Here is an 18557-nt window from a genome sequence, read left to right as displayed (position 1 = left end):
TGGTGTATGGCCGGAGAATAGAATTGTTTCAATACAAGTATCACTTCTCTCTATTTTCTAAATTAAACCAATTTTCTGTTGCAGAAATCTGCAACCTATGGATTAAAGAAGTCTTACGAAAGTGTTCACGCACAATGAAAGCTGGCTCCTTGTGGAGCTGCTTTGGACCCCAGCTCTACAACACAGTCCTGCAGACGGCAGTCATATTTTCAAAAGGAAGCATAGACCATGACATCATCCTAAAGTGAAACTAGGAAGCTGAGAGGCTAAAACCTGAAAAATCTTAAAAAAACCCCCATATTTGCTGAATGTTGCAAATGGGCTCAGTGATCTCCATATGTAATGCTACGTAGCTAAAGACAATAATTTAATATCCCATGAAATTTAGTGAACAATTTCTCAGAAGAGCCACTTTTATATATGCATACACACAAACATACCAAAAAACCTTCTTAGCTTGAAGATTGGGGATAATCCATACTTGTGAAAATCTAGGAAGCTGACTTTTTGTTAAAACAAGTAACTCTTCTAAGAATCAGTTAAAAAACTATTTTGTCGTGCTCAAATACCAAAATAGTCCCAGCCCCGATTTTTCCACTTTGTTCATTTGTAGTCTGTCGCTTTATAATTGATAATTAGATGAGATACACCAGAAACAGAGATACAGCGTCTCACCTCTTAATGCTGCACAAAAATAAAAAGCAGAGATTCGTCATATGGTAGGAGACAGCTCTGCTATTTAAAAGCTGATGCTTACGATGTCCGACAAGTGCCAACAGCAGTTTAAAAAAAAATGAAGTCGGTTATTTACACAGCCACCAAAAATCGTTCCCTTTTTTGGCATCTTTGGAAAGGGATGTGACCTATCTAAAATTGTACCCTGGGAGGTCATCCTGCATTCCCAGAAGCAGCCCATGTTAAGGCTGCAAGAGTCTGCGGGCAGGCATGGGGAGGGAAGGCTGTACGTACGCTGCTCGCAGGTCTCGCCCCGCCAGCCGGGGAGGCAGCGGCATGTTCCCAGGACGTGGTCGCAGCCAGCAGCATTCTTGCACTTGCACACCTGGTGGCAGTCAAGCCCAAAGAATCCATCTGGACAAGCTGAAAATGCAAAACATCCTTTTTTTAGCCAAGTTCCCCTTTCTTTTTTTGTATAAACGCTAGCTCAGAGAGCGGAAAACACGGGGCGCTGCTCATCTTTTCGTGGGTGCTTTGTCACGCGTCACCCTGTGACTACGCTTAAGAGCCAAAGCTGCTTCAAGGGTTAAGCCCGCACAATTCTGCTGCGTGCATCTCAGACAGACGTGACCCATTTTACACAAGCGTAGAAAAACACCGCTGAGAATATACTGAAAAGCCATACAACAGGAGAGAGAATGGATCTGGATTCACACAAGCCGGTACTTGTGCTTCTGTAATGGCCAGAGAAAAAAAAAGGAAATAATTCAACATAATGCAAGACTATGGGGCCATCCCTGACTATCTCGCTGTCTTTTGAAATGCAAAACTTATGCTCCCATTTACTCTCCTGACACCTTTCTAAAGATTTTTTAACAGTGAACATAAGCCATAGTGTTGTAGTTCAGTGCTGAAATGAAAACCTGGCAAAGAGAAGACGTAGAGAAAACCAAGACAAATTAAATGTAGCAAGACAACTCCAGGGAGCTTAAGGAGCTCAGTACCTACATCTAGGACACGTAAAGAAGAGCAGGCCCATGGATTCAATTTACATCTGTACCAGTGCTGACAGCAGTGAAAAGAAGCCTTCGGTGCCTGTCAGTGGGCCACATCATACCCAAAATGCTGCATTATAAGAACGTTAAGGCTGTTATGTGGCGTTAAAAAAAAAAATAATTAGGAATTATGCTGTCTGTGTAGCCTTGATTTAGCCTCTCTGTCTGCATATATATGTGTGTGTTTAGATTATATAAGTACATGTATAATTATGTTATACTAAATTATAATAAATCTGTAGATACACAATTGCATGTCATTTTTTCCACAGAACCCCCGGATCACTCAGTCTCAGGAGTGACGGTGCTCATTAAATGAGCCGTTATTCAATAAAACTTAGCTCTTTGTCCTCCTTGTTCCACATAAACTTATATTTAAAACCCTATCCTCACACTTCTACCATGAAATCAGAATGACTGGCTTTCCAATAGAGTCTTATGACAATTATCATCATATGCACTACCCAATGACCCTCCACACTAATTTCCCAGCTCTCCACCAGGTCAGAATCACACCATTATCCATCTGCATCTTCCACTTTGGACTCTTCTGTCCCTTTTCTTGCCCTGTCTCTTCTTCACGCCCAGGCTCTTTGTCCCAGTCTACTCGTACTGCCGCTTCCACAAATGTAAATTCAGTCCTCTAATAGAAAGAACTGTAGCCAAAGCTGTCTGCTTTGGCTACAAGGCGGAGGGAAATTCAGTATCTGTAGATATAGGCAAACCTGGACCTTCAGACAGCGTCGGTGGTAGTGTACACGCTGCCACATCTGCTTTGGCTTCTCTACTCTCGGAGCTCCTGCTCAGCTTGTGACGACATATGATTGTTTCATCTACTCAAAATCAAAAAGCTGCTCTTCCCTTCATCCTGTCCAGGCTGCAGCTTCTTCTTTGGCATATGAAAGATTTCAGGCTTACACCACTTTCCAAGTAGGTGCTGTCTCAGAAAAACACAAAAGTGCCTCATACCGATATAAAACTGTAATGCATCCGTCAGCCTCTGTTCAGTTGGTACTGAGGAGAGAGCTGTTATCAAGTTGTAAGGAAGAGACATCAGCATGTGGTTTCAATCTTTACGTCCTTATTTATTATGCTTCAGTAGCGTGTACGGCACAGCATACAAGAACGGACTTCTCCTACTTAACCCTAGGTGACTTCAAAGGCTGACTGAGTTTTTCTTTGTTTAATGCAGGGACTACACAGCGCTGTCAGCTCTTCCTAGACATGCACAGTATTTATTTTTCCCTTTTATCTTAGTAAAACAGAACTCTTGCTGGGCTATCTTATGATACCAATTAACTGCTGAAATCCCAAGAGAGAAGCCCACTTAGTCTGTCCTGCGGTAGTGCTGATTTAGACAGCAGTTCAAATGCAAACTTGGAGGGCTGCACTTCACAAGGGCTATACGTTGCTGTTATTAATGCATCAATTAATAAACACACTGTAGAAAAAGTCCGAGAATCCTGCTGCCTCCAATTTGTGGGCTAATTGCGTGGCATCTTGGGATAGTCCGTCAGATTAAGCAGCGAAGTGGGTAATTCTTCTGTTGGCCTGATCCCGTAACTGGAGACATGCCTTGGGTCATACAACACATACCGGAGCAGCGGGGAACAAAATTAAACAACATAATGTTGCAGTGAAGACAATCGCAACCTTCAAAGAGGGAGCAGCGGATGCTCAGCACTTTCCAGAAGTAAATCAATTATAACAATTGCCTTCCCAAAGGGGAGCGGAACAACCCCGGTGCCGGGCAGGGTGACCCAGCTCGCTCGGCACGGCACGGCACACTCGTAACAGAGCTGCGAGCACGGACAGCGAACGCAGGCACACCTTGATTCCTTTTGGGTTTGCTGGCTGGACGGCTGGGCTGCCTCACATCAGGAGCCCGTGGCCCGTGCTTCCCGCATGTCAGATGCTAACGTTTATTTGAAGAAAGCATTGATATATTTAGCTATTTAATACAAGAAAAATTGTTTTGGGGTTTTGGGGTCGGGGTTTTTGTTTGTTTGTTTGTTTGTTTGTTTTTTACTTACCCGTTTAGCTGTAAGTACATTAAAACCAAAGCCCTGCAGCAGTGGGTGATCACAGTAGGCATCTTTTCTGGAGAAAACACTACTTACATTATCTATGCTTTAAAAGAATAGAGAAGGGACTTACAAAGCCACCTTTTGCTATGATTACTGCCTTTGCACAGCCCAGGAATGCAGAGGCATCAATTGCACTTCAGTTCCGGAACAGCCAGAACCCCACGTGTGCCTCAGGTACCTTCTCCCCAGGCATGTAACCTTCTCCTCTCAGATAGGAACGATATCCAGAGGCATTGCTGGTAGCATCACTCTCAAGGAACCACCGAAAAGGATTCATTTTCCTTTGGTAATGCTAGACCTTGTGAAGAGCCGTCCAGTGTTTCTTCAAGTGTTCTAGTTGTACCACTTGCTGCGTTCAAGAAAATGCAAAAGAAGCCTTTCCTAGGTTGTTCAGATGGGCTGCAAACGTTTCTTAGTAGATTGTTTTGTTTTCAGGCTTATTTGCAAATGTTAGCTACTTTCAACTGAAACAGTTCTGCTCCTTTTGCAGCTCTTTTGAAAGAGTTACAAGATTCACAAGGTTCATTTTTCCAATGGACTAAGCAGAGCTGAAAGATGGAGCAGGCATGTACCACCTTCAGAAATGCCTGATTTTCTTTCAGAAAATGGCTCGATAGCTTTATTCTTACCCATTATTATTATTATTATTATATGTGATCATACCACTACTGGAGAGGCAGCAGTAACGACTGAACGATACCAGGTGGAAATGAAGAACAGCCAATTGAAGCTGACTCGGAGCAGAGCAGAACCGCGATGCTGATGGACAGACAAAAGTACTTTGAAGAGCGTGAGGTCTCTTGGCAGCATCCTGTGGCTGAGGGCACAGAAGTTCAGTCAACTCCTGAATAATTCACAGCAAGGTCTCACGAAATGGCAACCAGTATCTCCTGCTACTGGTTAGCTTGGAAACTGTCCCATGCTGGTGGACGATGATGTGGCTTTGGTTGTTATCTGTATTACTGACGGGATATACGTAGGTACATACCAATTTGCACTGAATATTGCAAACACCTTCTGAGCCACCACGCTGTCCTCGCTCTCCATACTCTTTTCAGAGAACACTGAATCACATACAAGGTCTTGGGTCATACCCCCAAAATACTCGATTCTGGCAAAAGGTTTGCCCTGATTTAGTTAAAATTAAAATACGACTGAAGCGTTGCCCCTGCCTCAAACTCCATGGCATGCTCAAGCACGATGGTGCTTTTCCCTTAGCTTGGCTGCCTTGCCAAGGGATGAACACTGGTTACTGGTCCGGACGCTGCAGCACGTTAGCTGGTAACACAAATTCTCAAAATGACAAATACAAGCTCGCTTGACCATAGTGCCATAAATCCTCCAAGAGCTTTCTACGGTTGCTCGTGCGCATCCACAGAGGCAGAGTAAGCTGGATAAGCTTGGTTAACTTCACCGTGAAGAGATATGCTATAAAAGCCCAATGCTGAGAATTAGCCAGGGCTAAGATTACATTAACAACAGTAATAAATAATAAGAAGAGATTATAGAAATTTGTGGCCAATAAAGAACTTGGAAATGGCCACTGAAGTGACGCTTTGCAACAGGGACTGGCATGTAAACCTATGAAGCCCTGCTTCACACCGAAGGTAGAAAATGAATGAAAAGGAACAGCAGTACTTTGTTCCCACCTGAAAAAAGAAAACCAATCCCAAAAAACCCCAAAGGCAAATTTTGGGACTTCTGCAATTTCAGCTTGAATCTGGATCCCACGCTGCCACAATGCAAAATACCAGAAGCAACGACTGCAGGCTCAAACGCGCTCACTGTGCAGGGGTGACATTAATGGCAATTATTAATACTAATTAATATTAGATTTGGTAAGGTGCTGTCTTCTCCTAGGACTCTGAACTTAGAAGGCTGCAAAAGTTTCCGTTTCGGTGTTTCTGTGATGATGGAAAAGTCCTTCCCAGCCCTGGGATGAAGCATCGGCAGTATGCGAGAGGTCCAAGGCAACCCAGCTGCATCGGGTCTCAATCTCTACGTTCTTGTCTGCACGGCGCAGAGCTTGGCTGACGTGGGTGGATTGCCAAGAGGACGGCAAAAAGCACATCCTCGCCAGAAGGAAACCCTGCCAGTCTCCGAGTCACTAAAAACAGAAGTGCTACAGCTCCTCAGAGAGAAGGTGCCAAGAAGGTTCTACCAAGGGCAAACCACCCACACGTTTTCCTTCGTTTTCATCTTTTGGAACCAGCCAAACTGTTCTGGTTGAAACTTTCTACGTGAAAAGGTAACAGAGGCCAGCGCAGAGCAAACGCCCTGCCTGCTTGAGAGAAAACATGTAGAAAACAGGGTCATACGAACAGTAAGCACTAAATTCTACTCTCCCCTCCACAATCTTCTTTCAGGAATTTAAAAAGATAAAAATGTCCAACATGATTGATTTGGAAGCTGAGACTTGTATTTTTTTCTCCAATGGCTGTCACCCAGGCTTCTCCGCATTCCTCACACCTACTTTGGCGAAGGATATTTAGCCTCTTTGCCCCCGTTTTGATTCCTGCTGGAATGAACAGATTTACACCACAACACAGATAACTATTGCTTTTCCAATAAAAAAAAAATAATTAAAAAAAGAAAGATAGACTTACGAAAACAGACTTCAACTAAATAATGTTAACAAGGGACATAGGGGAGATACCGGAAATTATAAGGCATGCTTTGCAGCAGGACCTTGAAAAGAGTATTTATTTTGTATAATAACTCCTGGTAAGGATGAGAGGGGAACAACAAGCAATATCTGAGCTCCAGTCAGCAGGGTGCTTGCTGCCTTCCTGGGAAGGCTGTGGAGCAGCTCCCTTCCCATCAGAGGGCAGCAGCTGCCTGCCAGTGCCGCCGCTTCCCTCCGTCCTAGCTGTAACCTGCTGATAAAGCTGCTTTCTAAGCAAAATAATTGTTACTCCGGTTTAATGATCACCATTTGTAGAATCTGCAGTCATTGACACTTAAATAACTTTCCAAATGTCTGCCTGACTGCGTGCTGTTTCTGTTGCATTCAAGACTGTCGTTTTTATGAGCTGCACAATGATGCAGCGTGACAGCAACCCTCCTTAGACGATGCCCCAGGCTGACTCACGATAACGTATCTAAGGAATCCAGACCAACCTTTCCAACACTTTACCAAATGATCAGGTAATAGAAAACGATCTGTTGGATTTATTAAAATTGAAAGTATGCCTGTTCTTAAAGAGTTCCTTTGGGAAGATGCACAGATCTATGTTTTTCCTCTAAAATGTTTCAGAGATGCACTAGGAACAAGCAAGTGTAAGGCAGGACAAACACCTTTCTGCTCAGTGTTACAATAGTAAGACTCTGCTTACGAAGAGTCTTCATAAAGATGTGATACAGCAGGGATCTTCAGCACGCATCTAATTTTAACCACGTTAAAACACGTGCCCAACGCTAGGCACACGGCAAAATGCTTAGCTGAGTTAGGATGGAAGCGCACATTTTAGTATCGTCTTCCAATTAAGTTCGATGGTTTATTTAGATCAGGTGCTGTAAATCGTAAAACCAGTTCTCTGGTGACCTGGGGGGAAAAAAAAAAATCTGCATAAACCCAAAAGGGACCAGGGGGAGCTGCAGTACCTTTTCCGCAAAACGTTCCTGTCCAGCCCGCTGCGCAAGTACAGGCTCCGCTCACGTGGTCGCAGGCAGCTCCGTTCTGGCAGGGACAGCTGTACTTGCAGCTCGGGCCAAAGCTTCCCTCGGGGCATCCTGCGGCAGAGGAATCAAAACCAGATGACGGGTTAATTCTGAAGCAGATCAGGGATCAATGGGAATTTTTAGATACATGGGAATTGTTACTATTCGCAAAAGAAGAATCAAGGCATAATGGTAATGCCTTAAAACTGATGTGATTAAGTATTCTCCTTGGGGTCCAGGTAAGTTGGGCTGGTTTTATTAAGGTCTATTTTAGAAAAATGCCAGGGTGTTGAAAGGCTAATTTCTGCACCGAAAACTAATATCATCTGATAGTTGCAAAGCCTGCGACTTCACAGGTTCTGCATGATGACACTTTGCACGCCGGTCTGGAATTGCTTATGTGCACGTCTCCTCTGGGACTTCATCAGCCAGGAGGGAGAAAGTTCTCAGCTTCTGCACCTCCTTTTGAGGCCCTATACTCTGTTTTCCTGCAAATCCTCCTTCCCCAGCAAGCTGGAGAAAATATGAAATGTGGTGGCTTCCTTCGGAAAGCTCCAAACTGAAAGCTGCATACTTCACTTTCAGGCTCTGCTTTGAAAAATTCAAGTGAAAACATTACATCTGGGGGACAGATTAACAATTACATTTCCACAGCAGTTAATGTAAGAAGTTTTAAAAGATTTGCTCGGTACTGACTATCGGAAGAAAGAAAACAACACTTGAGAATGAAAATAATTTCTTCCAGGATTATAGGAAAATCAATTAAGAATAGGGCCAGTTGCCTAATTCACATTAGATATTTTGCACAGGCTGAAACAGAGAGCCATACTTGGCTAAACACGATATTACAGGGCCTCTACTCATGTTTGAAAGTCTTGCGAACTCCCCTCTAAAATGAGATAGGTAGATTATTGCCAGATCTCTTTAAAAAGTGTAGGACTTTAGCATTTACATCAACCAAGTGATTTTCAGGCAATCTGGAAAGAATCACAGAGAACAGAAAACAACGAGGATCCTCAAAGACAACGCTGCGTCCGGAATAAAGTGGTGGGTTTGGTGCTGCCTATGCAGAGCCTTAGGTGGGCAGGGAGGGAGCTGGCGTGAATTGGGTTGCTCCTGCAGCTCAGTGACTCTAGTAACTGGAGCGGACCCCTGGCTCTCTTATAGAGGCTATAGGTTGGGATGGGAGACAGAAGGACAGCAAGGTACCTGAAGTATTTCTTTGGTTTCAATCATCTGTGTCGGAAAACGGGCTGTTGTTTGAATGTGGAGTTGTTTGAATGTATTTTTTGCACTTACAGTGGAAATTCTGTCCCAGGGCTGAATCGGCGCAAACTCCCATTTGCATCACCTCCTATTCCCAAAGCTGCAGATCGTTGTGCATCATGCCTCCTACGCTAGCTCAACGAGTAAATACATTGAAGTGTACTTGTGCCTCAAAAGCTTGATCCTGCTCAGTGTTTACTTTTCACTCGAAATTTCAGTCAGAATCCAGAGAATCTATGCAAGGAGAATAGTATTCCAGTGCCGTAATAGGTATGGGGCTCTCAGCTGAGCTTTCTTCAAACCTACAGCATTTAGCCTGGAGCTGAGACTTTCAAGGTGATGGCAACGGATCAGCACACTTCACAAACGATTTCGCAGTTCCCATCTCAGAGAATCTGCCCTCTGCTCGAGCGGGCGCAGGCTGCTGCAATGCATGCTGAGATACATCCACCCCGCCGAAGAACTGAGCTGCCTGCAGAGCCGCAAAGGAGCTCTCCAGGGATAGTGAAGATCTTGCCTCCAAGGCAGCATAACGTGTTTAGGAAAGAAGTATGGCTTTCATAATCTTGTGCACACACACACACATATATATATGCATATATTTTTATATATATACACACACACACAATTAAAGTGGGGGAAAAAGCAGGCTGAATAAAACAGAAAACCCATAGACAGAACATCAGGGGTTGCCAGATCTTTTGTTGGTGGCAATGGCTTCACTGATTACCTTGCCAGAGAAGATGCCAACCAGCTATTTGGCTGCTTTCTGTCTGCAGAGATGCTGTTTTGAGAGAGGTCAAGAGTGAAAGAGAAGTGGAGCTGGCAGCTCTTTCTCTGGGAGCTGGTCTTCCCACTAACTGTCTTTCCATTCCCTCTGTGCCAACAGCAACAAGAGCCGTAAGATCAACTTTCCAGGACTTTTGTCTTAGGTCACCATTCCAGATTAATTGTTTTGACATTTCTGTGTGACACCAGCAGTTAATTCTGCCTACACTACTGACTCTGGGAGCTACATCTGGGCTACTGTAAGATTGTTAAACTAATAGAGAAAATATTTGTTTTATTTAACAACATAAATATAAATATAAGTAATAATAATAATTAATAAAATAAAAGCAGCTTAACTATGCAACTTATTGCCACAAGATGAAGTGGATAACAAATGTCTGCATGGAATCAATAAGGAAATACGCACATTAATTGGGAAAAAAATCACGTTGTATTAAATATAGAGATATTGCTCCTGTCTCAAGAATCTCCTGAGTGACAAATTGATGAAACCTGGGGAAACATATCAGGAATTATCTATATGCCTGTTTTTATCCTCTTAAGGCATCTGCTATTGACCTCTGTTAGAGACAGATTAGTGGAGATCATGGGTCTCTGGTAAGACCATTGAGCACTTTTGTTGTTAATAAATAGAGGACCCTAAATCTTCCTGATTTTGCTTCTGTTATGTACATGTGAAGCATTTCTATATGCCTGGCCTTAAAAAAAGATTTATGAAGAAAAATTGCGGACCTAAAACTGGATAAATAAAACCGATACGGAAACTTCTATGCCACAAGCCAAATACACATCAATCCTATCACTCACACGAGGTCTTAACATTAAAAATAGCTGTTGAGTCCCAAAAAAGTCTGAAAATAATTTTTCTGGAATCCAAATTAGGGAAACTATCTAACCCCGATGAAACCCGAGAGCCCTGCGACGCGCTGGGCAGACTGGAGGCGGCTCAGCCTGGAGGTCTTCCCAGAGGGAATTACCAGGAAAAATAATTTCTGGTTTTGCAAATTCCCCGTGTTGACAAAGTGGCAACTTACTCTGTTCACAGTGTTTCCCAGTGAATCCCGGCTCACAGAAGCAAGAGCCGGTGACCGGATCGCAGCTACCGTCGCTGTTATTGCAGACACACGTGTTTTCACAGCGCTCTCCCCAACGGCCACTACTGCAGGCTGCAATGTAAAACGGTATTTACATTGAGAATCAACTTCGAGCTTGCCTAGCGGATTATTTTACATCTAAACGAGAGAACAGAAAAGATGCAAAATGGCCCCTTAAGATACAGTTCTGGACTAGACTCCCAGCTGCAGCATGGGGCACGAATCAATGCAAATAAATACAATTTTTGCTGATTTATTTCAGCTGAAAGTAGGCAGATATTATGCCATCCACATAAAACTAATCATTCATAGTCAATCCATACCAATCAATCCACAGTCACAAACGCATAATTTCATGGAAATAAAATATCAGCTATTGACTCACTTAGCAAAAATCTGCATAACCAGAATAGATAATGGATAAAACAAGACAGATTTGTAAGCATCCTCCATATTTTCCTCAAAATACTGGGAAATGCAACATGACAAAGACAGACAAATCTCACCGTCTTTGTTAAAGCAACCTACTGCTTTCATTCTAAAAATCACGTAACACTGACATGATTACAAGGTACCACAGCATCTCCTGCCTTTCTTGTAAGGATAAAGATGAAAGTGCCAATGAGGGCAACAGAAACCTGCTTTTGGAGGTGGGCATCTGCTTCATGCCTGGTCTGCAGTAGCTGAAGAGCTGCCTTACTGAGCCATCTCTGCAAAACAACTTTTCTCATATCTTTTCCTGAATAGAAATAAAAGCTTTTCTTTGCCATGGTCTCTGAATTCTTTAGACAGCCTAGGGAGTTATGGAAAGCTATCTAAATGGCTCTAGATATTACCAACTGGTTTGATTTTTAAAACACGCATGTTGGTGGAAACTTCAGATTTTCCCAGAGTTTTCTTCAGTACCCGAGAAGCCAGGTCCAAAACTTACTGCGGTCAACACTGGCAATTAATTCGTATGATTTTACGTCTCTAAGACCAAGTTTAGAAAGAGGTTTGCATTCTGTTGGCTTTTTGCAAGAGGGATCATAACACATCAAGCAGAAAAGACGTGAAACAGGAAAAGGAAAGAATCAAGCAGGATGGCTTAACATTTATATGGTGCTATCCAAAAAGGGCAACTTTGTACTCTTACATGGCCATCAATATGGAGAGTGATGCTAAAGTCAACAGAAGGATGGTCTGCTCTTCCAGAGAACAGAATTTCTCCCAGCATTCATATTCACAAGTTAAGGAGTGACCTTAAGACACACGACTGTACATGCCACTCACTTGTTGAATAAATCTTCCCTAAACAAAATGAAAAATTGAGAATTAATCTTAAAACTAATCTGTGCTGAAAATGAAAAACAAAACTGTCTGTCAGTCAAAATGCTGACAGGACAGATGGTATTGGGCAAAGGGATCCATAGTGTTGAAATAGGAGCTTATATCAATACTTTGCGCTTCATCAGCCATCTATTTCAATACTTTGAACCTAGATAATTAAGGATTATAACCACCCAGGCTGTGCAAACCTATAAACACACAATTTCAGAAGCAATAAGATTAGCAAAAGTATATTAAAAAACCGTAATAGACTAAGAACAAACAGAGCCGGTTTTTACATTTGCAGTTAAGTCCCTGGGAGATACCGTGCGCCCTGGGGAGCGAATACGCCTTTGACTTACGGTGCTTGCAGTGGTGGCCGGTCCAGCCGGGGGGACACGTGCACTCTCCGGTGACGTGGTGACACTGAGCACTGCTGCTACACCTGCATAACAGCAGGCAATCTTGTCCATAGTAACCATCGGGGCAGGCTGAAAACAGATGAACAGACTGCAGTTTCACCTAGATAATAACTCAGGCACAGACTGATCTTCTCAAACAAGGCAGCAACAGCTTGCCCTCTAAAACATGCATTAGCTGAATCCAGAAATCAACACGGCAAAATGAAAGAAACTTCTGTAATTTGTATACTAGGTGTCTGGGGCTGAGTCCTGTAGAGCGGGAATAGCTTGAATGACTTTCCGGTACTTCTCCTGCACATCAGGATCAATCAGAGGAGGAAAAAGAGTGCTGAGCAAACCTTCGTCAAAGGCCATTTTGTGACTAACAAGGAGAAAAAATATGCCACCTGTGAGGTCTTGCACGAAGCAGTGCTGTCCCTGAGAGCCTGTCTACGCCAGCACGACAGCCATACCCAAGCCTTTAATACCCATAGGCCTGGGTAAGGAGTCATGCCCCAGGAGCACAGACCAGTTGCTTGAGCGTATTCTCATGGTCTCTGGTGGATCTGCAGAGACAGCACTGATACTACTCCTTCGTCCTCACTACTATTTAACCCTAAATTATATACATCAAGGAGCGTTGCTGCAAATGTAACCCAAGAGTGGTGCCGTAAGGGCCAATCGGTCAGCACCTCTTGCCAAGCAACCAGAACTACAATGCAAGTATTGTGGCTATTACACTTTGTATTTCTAAGTATATACTGCCGTAAATTAGGTCTAAAGATAACATCACTTTAGGATGCAGTTTAGCTTGTCATCTGCATTTATCTGTAACCTCCCTCTGGCAAATCCTGTCAAATCCAACCTGGGAATTCCTGAAGCTGAAGGATAATTTATCTTGGATCAGTGTGTCTAACGTAACAAGCACCTCACAAAAGAGCAAGAAGGTAGAAACCAAACCATAAGCCAACTTTCAAACCGACATTCTTTTCACGGAGAAGGCTGATGTGAGGACTTACACGCAGAGCAGGATGTCCCGGTGTAGCCAGGGGGACAGTTGCAGGCTCCCGTTTCCCCGTTGCACCGTCCCCCGTTGGCGCAGGGCTCACAGGAGGACTGGCAGTCTGGTCCCCACCGGCCGGCCGGGCAATCTAGGGAAAAAAGCACACGAGATGCTCCCAGTGCCATTTTCTGTTTCAAGGCAATTATAGATTTCTGCTGTTACCTTGAAGAATTTTAAAATAATAGTAAAACTAAGCTGGATAAAGGATTGTTATATTATCTCTATAGACATACAGCATTTTCACAGGAAACTTTCTGAAAAAGTCAACACGCCTCCGCACTGCAGAACGCGAGAACAGATCTAAAGAGAGACCCAAAGGCTCTCTTCCAACTTCCGTCGCTGTGTGTCTGTTTTTTTGGTTTGGTTTCTCATACAGTAACATCAGGAGTATTTGGACATATCTGAAAAATTGACCAGTGCACTCAGCGAAGGAAACCTGCAGAGGATGGTCATCTGCAGACAGATGCAGGAGGGGAGGGCTGCTGCTGTATTTGTGCTGGGCTGAGGGGAGGACAGGATGGTTATCCAGTCCAGAGGAATGTGAGGTGGAGCCCAGGTCTCCGTTCAGCTCCACCTCCTTCACCAGGTTCCTGCTCTGTGGAGTGGTGAGCCACAACCCAGGTCCAGGCAGGGCTCCTCAGGCGTGCCATAGCCAGAGCTCCACACGTGGAAGAGGGGCATCCCATGGCCCCTTGGTAGTTACGTGTCCCTGACACTTTTTTCATCCCTTTACTTAATTACCCACAATAATGCTCTCCTTTTTAATTCTTTCCTCTGTTCCAGGTCCTTCACTTGCTGGTTCCACAATAGCTGTCTTTGGCCAAGGCTCTTCGATGGCTCCTGACGCACATCGTGTGCATACGGCAGCACAGTCCCAAGCTCTGCTCTGGGACTCAGAGCTGCTGCAATGCCCCGATACCTCTGCCCAACTTGTATAAACCCAGCCCAGCATACAAATCACTACTATTAAGCGGAGCAGGGAGATGAGTCAGGGTAACTGAATCACGCTCCCTCCTTTACAAGCGATCCCGCGTGGTGGATGTCGTATGTTCTGCACCAAGACTTATCCTTTAGCCATCCTGCAAATGAAGCCTATTGCATCGCAGCAGTTTTGGTGGGAAACAGAATAATTCCATTTCTTATCATGTCTATCAAAGCGAGACACTCACTACCCCAGCCCAACACCAAACCCACCTTGCTCACACGTAGCACCAGTCTTCCCAGCTGGGCAAATACACTGCCCTGTCTTTGGATCGCACGGTGCTTCTCCACAGCTGCACCTCTGCCCGCAGTTCACCCCAAAGCTCCCAGGTTGACAAGCTGGTCAAAAGAAGCCCAAAGACACGGTTAGTATAAGGAAGAATGCTGAAAATGACATTAAGAGGCACCACCACCAGCAATTTTAAACTGAGCCATGCTGGTACCAAGTGATCTACGTTAGCATCAGTGTCTCAGCGACCGGTGGTCTGTAATTAACTGCACCAAAGCTCCAGAAAATCTGTGCCTAAAGCTTTAAAAGGAACTATAGTTACCTGGACAAACGTTAGTTTTAGTATCTGGCCTCAGCCTTGTGCCTCGGCCTTTGCAAGCGGAGTGACACAGCAGTTGCCGGGCTCCAAATATCAGCTTGGCTTTGGTGGGGAACTGCCAACTCGTATCAACAACAAATGTACCTTTTATTTGCAACTTCTGCATCTGAACATAAGTTTCCTGAGTAAGCTTTCCCATCCAAAGTGTACCTCCCAGGGAAACATGCAATGAGTACCTACATAAATGGCATTTTTCTCCGTGAAACCCAGGTGGACATGGATGCTTGCAGACTCCCGTCTCATGATCACACAAAACATCAGTAGGACAGTTGCACCTCAGTTTGCAACCAGCCCCGTAAAAGCCAGGCGTGCATTCTGGAAAATGCAAGTAGACACAGAACATGTATAAGAAAAAGGAAGAGTTAAGAAAACTGAACAAAAGTCAGAAAATAATTTGGCAGAAATTTGCAGAAAATCTATTATAATGAACATTTTGGAGGTGCTGATAACGAAGTGTAAATACTTATTAAACACTTGCACGGATGTTTCAAAGAGGTTACTGCTTAAATACAACCCAGAAACAGAGTGGCAGAATACTTAAGGATATATTCAATTACAGCCATTACAGAATTACTCTTCTTATCTGTCTGTACCTTCTGCTGCTCTCTGCCTTGGTGCAAAGCCAGTGCTGGGCGAGGGATGCTCTCTCCCAGAACCGAGCACATCACCACGAACACTAAAGATATTAAATACCGTCACTATTATTCTCCACCAAACCCCGCAGAACTGGTGTCATAAATCCGACACGTTCCTGCCTGCCCAGAGAGGAATCTGAAGGGAGAATCTTTATTGCGTTACTCCATTACTGTCTGGAGAGGGCTACTGAGACATGCAAACATGAATGTGGAATACAATTCTCTTTGAACTACCTCCAAAAACTACAAAGAATAAGTTGAATTCAAAGACCTGCAAATCTGAAGGAAACGTAGCATTACTGAAACCCTTTACAAATAACCCTGCTGCCGTAAAACACAGGTTTCACCACTTATTTACTGTCTGTGCGGAAAAAGGAAAGAACAAAAGTGAAAACTCCCACAACCTTCATTATTTAGGGTTGTATTAGAATTTGGTTTCTAGATTTCTGTTGTCATTTGATCAGGCTAAGACTCCTGCATTCTTAAGCTGTATTCCCCTTGATGTCCCTGTAAGCCCTGTGATAGCAGGCACTCCTCGCGTTTGCTTTATGAAAAACCACAGAAAAAAATAATTAGGAGAATATGAATATATTAGTCGCAGCAGCCGAACAAAGCAGATGGGAGGAAGAATGAGAAATAATGCTAGGACAAAGGAATAAGAAGGAATAGAAGCTGGCTTTCTATTATACCTTTCTGACACTTTTTGCCGTGATAACCAGGCTTGCAGGTGCAAGTCCCGTTCCTCGCGTTGCATTCCAGCGTGTGCTCCTTCACGCACTGACACTCCTCCGAGCAGCCGGCTCCGAAGGCCCACCTGGGACAGGCTGCAGCCAGATGAAAAGGAATCATTAGCTCTGTAATTATGCATGAGTTATTTGAGATTGCACACTGCTGCAGAATGCAACTGCTGCAAAAAGCAACACGTTCGTTTTACTTGCAGCAAATACATCCACATTCCTATGACAGTGCCTATTAATGTGTGGGCGCGTAAAATATAGTTTACATGATTCCTTTATTAAGTAATTCATTTCGTTTCAAGCAATATGTGGTGAATGCAAGAACCAGTAATGTTTCAAAGCAAACTTAGTTAAGTTTCTGAATGAAAAAATATTTGGATACACTCCAAGACAAAAGCTTTCATGAAAAAAAAAAAAAAATCACAATTATTTTTCAATCTTTTATAGATTTTACGAACAAAACCTGTAAGTGCAAAGAAACCTGACCGTCTCTTTTGTAACATTTTTGTTTTGATCCTTTTTATTCCTATTTAACATTTTGCCCTCATCCTGCTTCAACCAGCCCTGCTCCTCAGCTCCTACTCCAACCGTACCAAAGGCACTAACTAGCTCCAACCAGACCTTAACCTCACCAACAACCCTACCATTAACCTGCCTATCCCAACCCAACCCTCCCTATAGTCCTCACCTTTCTGCATCGGTAAATCTCAGCCCTTATGGCAAAGACTGAGGCTTAGAGGAAAAGATTAATTAAGTTTCTGGGGCTTCCCGGCACACGTCAAAAGTCACAGCCTCCCGCTACTCCCAGCTCATGGCAGAACCCAAAGCCTCGCTCATTTTATAGGTGATGTGGAATCTTTTTAAGACCGTTACGTTGCTCATGTGTTAAATAAAGAGATCCAAAAAATTACGGCGACTTACTAAGATGGCAGAAGCGCCCGTAGAGCCCGGGGTCACACAGGCAGGCTCCGTAGAGTCTGTGGCAATAGCCGTTGTTGGCACAGTTGCACGGTTTGTTACAGTTCTTCCCAAAGAGGCCTTTTGGGCAACCTTTTGAGTGCACAAACACAGCAAGGCATCAGCCGTTAAGTGTTAAAAGACGAACACCAGGTCAGCTCTCTTTTAGTTGGCACTACAGAAGGGACCATGCTGACTCGTCGCTGACCTGGGGCTCTGCGCAGCCCATCCTTACAAGGCACTTGCTTTTTCTCACCCTCTGTCTTGCTTATTATTTAAACAAAAGTCACTGCAAGGCAAGCCGCAGGGTTGCAGTACGTCTCGCACAATGCAGACCGTTCTCATTCGGGCCCCTAAGATTTACCACGCACAATCACATCTGGATAGAAACAAGGGGAAAGAGGCGGCGAGGTTTCAGGCACGCGCTACAGCCGGCGAGAGAAGGGCAGCCGTACCGTCTTCACAGAGCTTGCCGTGCACGCCGGGCGGGCAGCGGCACTGCCCCGTGACAGGGTGGCAGGAGCCTCCGTTCTGGCACTTGCAAACGCTGGCACAGCCTCTGCCGTAGGTCCCGGGGGAGCAAGCTGCGGAGAAAGCAGGGGAGGTGAATGGGCCGAGCAATCCTTTCCCTCTGCTAGGAATGAAATGAAATAAAGACTCCAGTCATCAAAACTGAGTGAGGAAAGAGTCTCTTTAGTCTTGGGCTCTAAACAAAATCGTATTCTTTTTATATAAGGTAATACGCATCCACCTAGTATTTACTAGATAATTTTAAAAGGCCACCTCAGTTAACCAAGCTTACTTATGTGAAGAACTATGGGGTGTATCCAAATTCTCCCCTGCATATGCTCCCCTCCACACAATGCATGGGGCTCAAAAAACATTGCCTATAAAGTACAAAGCTTAAAAATCAGGGCACAGTTTTGAATATTTGGAGATAAGTATTTTAAACGTTTTTTTCCTCCCAAATACTACTATAAAAATCACGTTGTGTTTTTCTAACATAGTCTCTGAAATTCCCCAGATGACCACGGCAGAAATGGATCCACATGAGCACGGGATTCCTTCCTGAAGTTCTCATCACTCCAACACAAAACAAATTGTGAAATAAAGCTTTGCTCCACTATTTGCAGCCTGAGCTAGCTGAGTAAATACAGTTGCTGGAGTCATCTGACTTAACTGACATTTTATCAATGTACATTAAGAAACTTGACATTTCACATCAATTACCATTCGAT

At 44.0% G+C, this 18557-nt stretch overlaps 1 protein-coding gene across 1 annotated transcript in view; it reads right to left on the bottom strand.

The window, feature by feature from the left end:
- Nucleotides 1-18557, bottom strand: part of LOC142413014 (uncharacterized) — a 235045-nt gene that overhangs the window by 23253 nt on the left and 193235 nt on the right. The window contains exons 15-24 of the mRNA XM_075509042.1: nt 17775-17903; nt 17284-17412; nt 16315-16449; nt 15171-15305; nt 14596-14721; nt 13358-13489; nt 12300-12428; nt 10570-10701; nt 7421-7549; nt 970-1098 (exon numbers count right to left, since the gene is read on the bottom strand). Coding sequence (XP_075365157.1) covers nt 970-1098; nt 7421-7549; nt 10570-10701; nt 12300-12428; nt 13358-13489; nt 14596-14721; nt 15171-15305; nt 16315-16449; nt 17284-17412; nt 17775-17903 — 1305 coding nt within the window. The remainder of the gene's footprint in view (nt 1-969; nt 1099-7420; nt 7550-10569; nt 10702-12299; nt 12429-13357; nt 13490-14595; nt 14722-15170; nt 15306-16314; nt 16450-17283; nt 17413-17774; nt 17904-18557) is intronic.

The sequence above is a fragment of the Mycteria americana genome, chromosome 7, assembly GCF_035582795.1.
Source record: "Mycteria americana isolate JAX WOST 10 ecotype Jacksonville Zoo and Gardens chromosome 7, USCA_MyAme_1.0, whole genome shotgun sequence".
Lineage (NCBI taxonomy): Eukaryota > Metazoa > Chordata > Aves > Ciconiiformes > Ciconiidae > Mycteria > Mycteria americana.
This window is presented reverse-complemented; position numbering and strand designations above follow the sequence as displayed.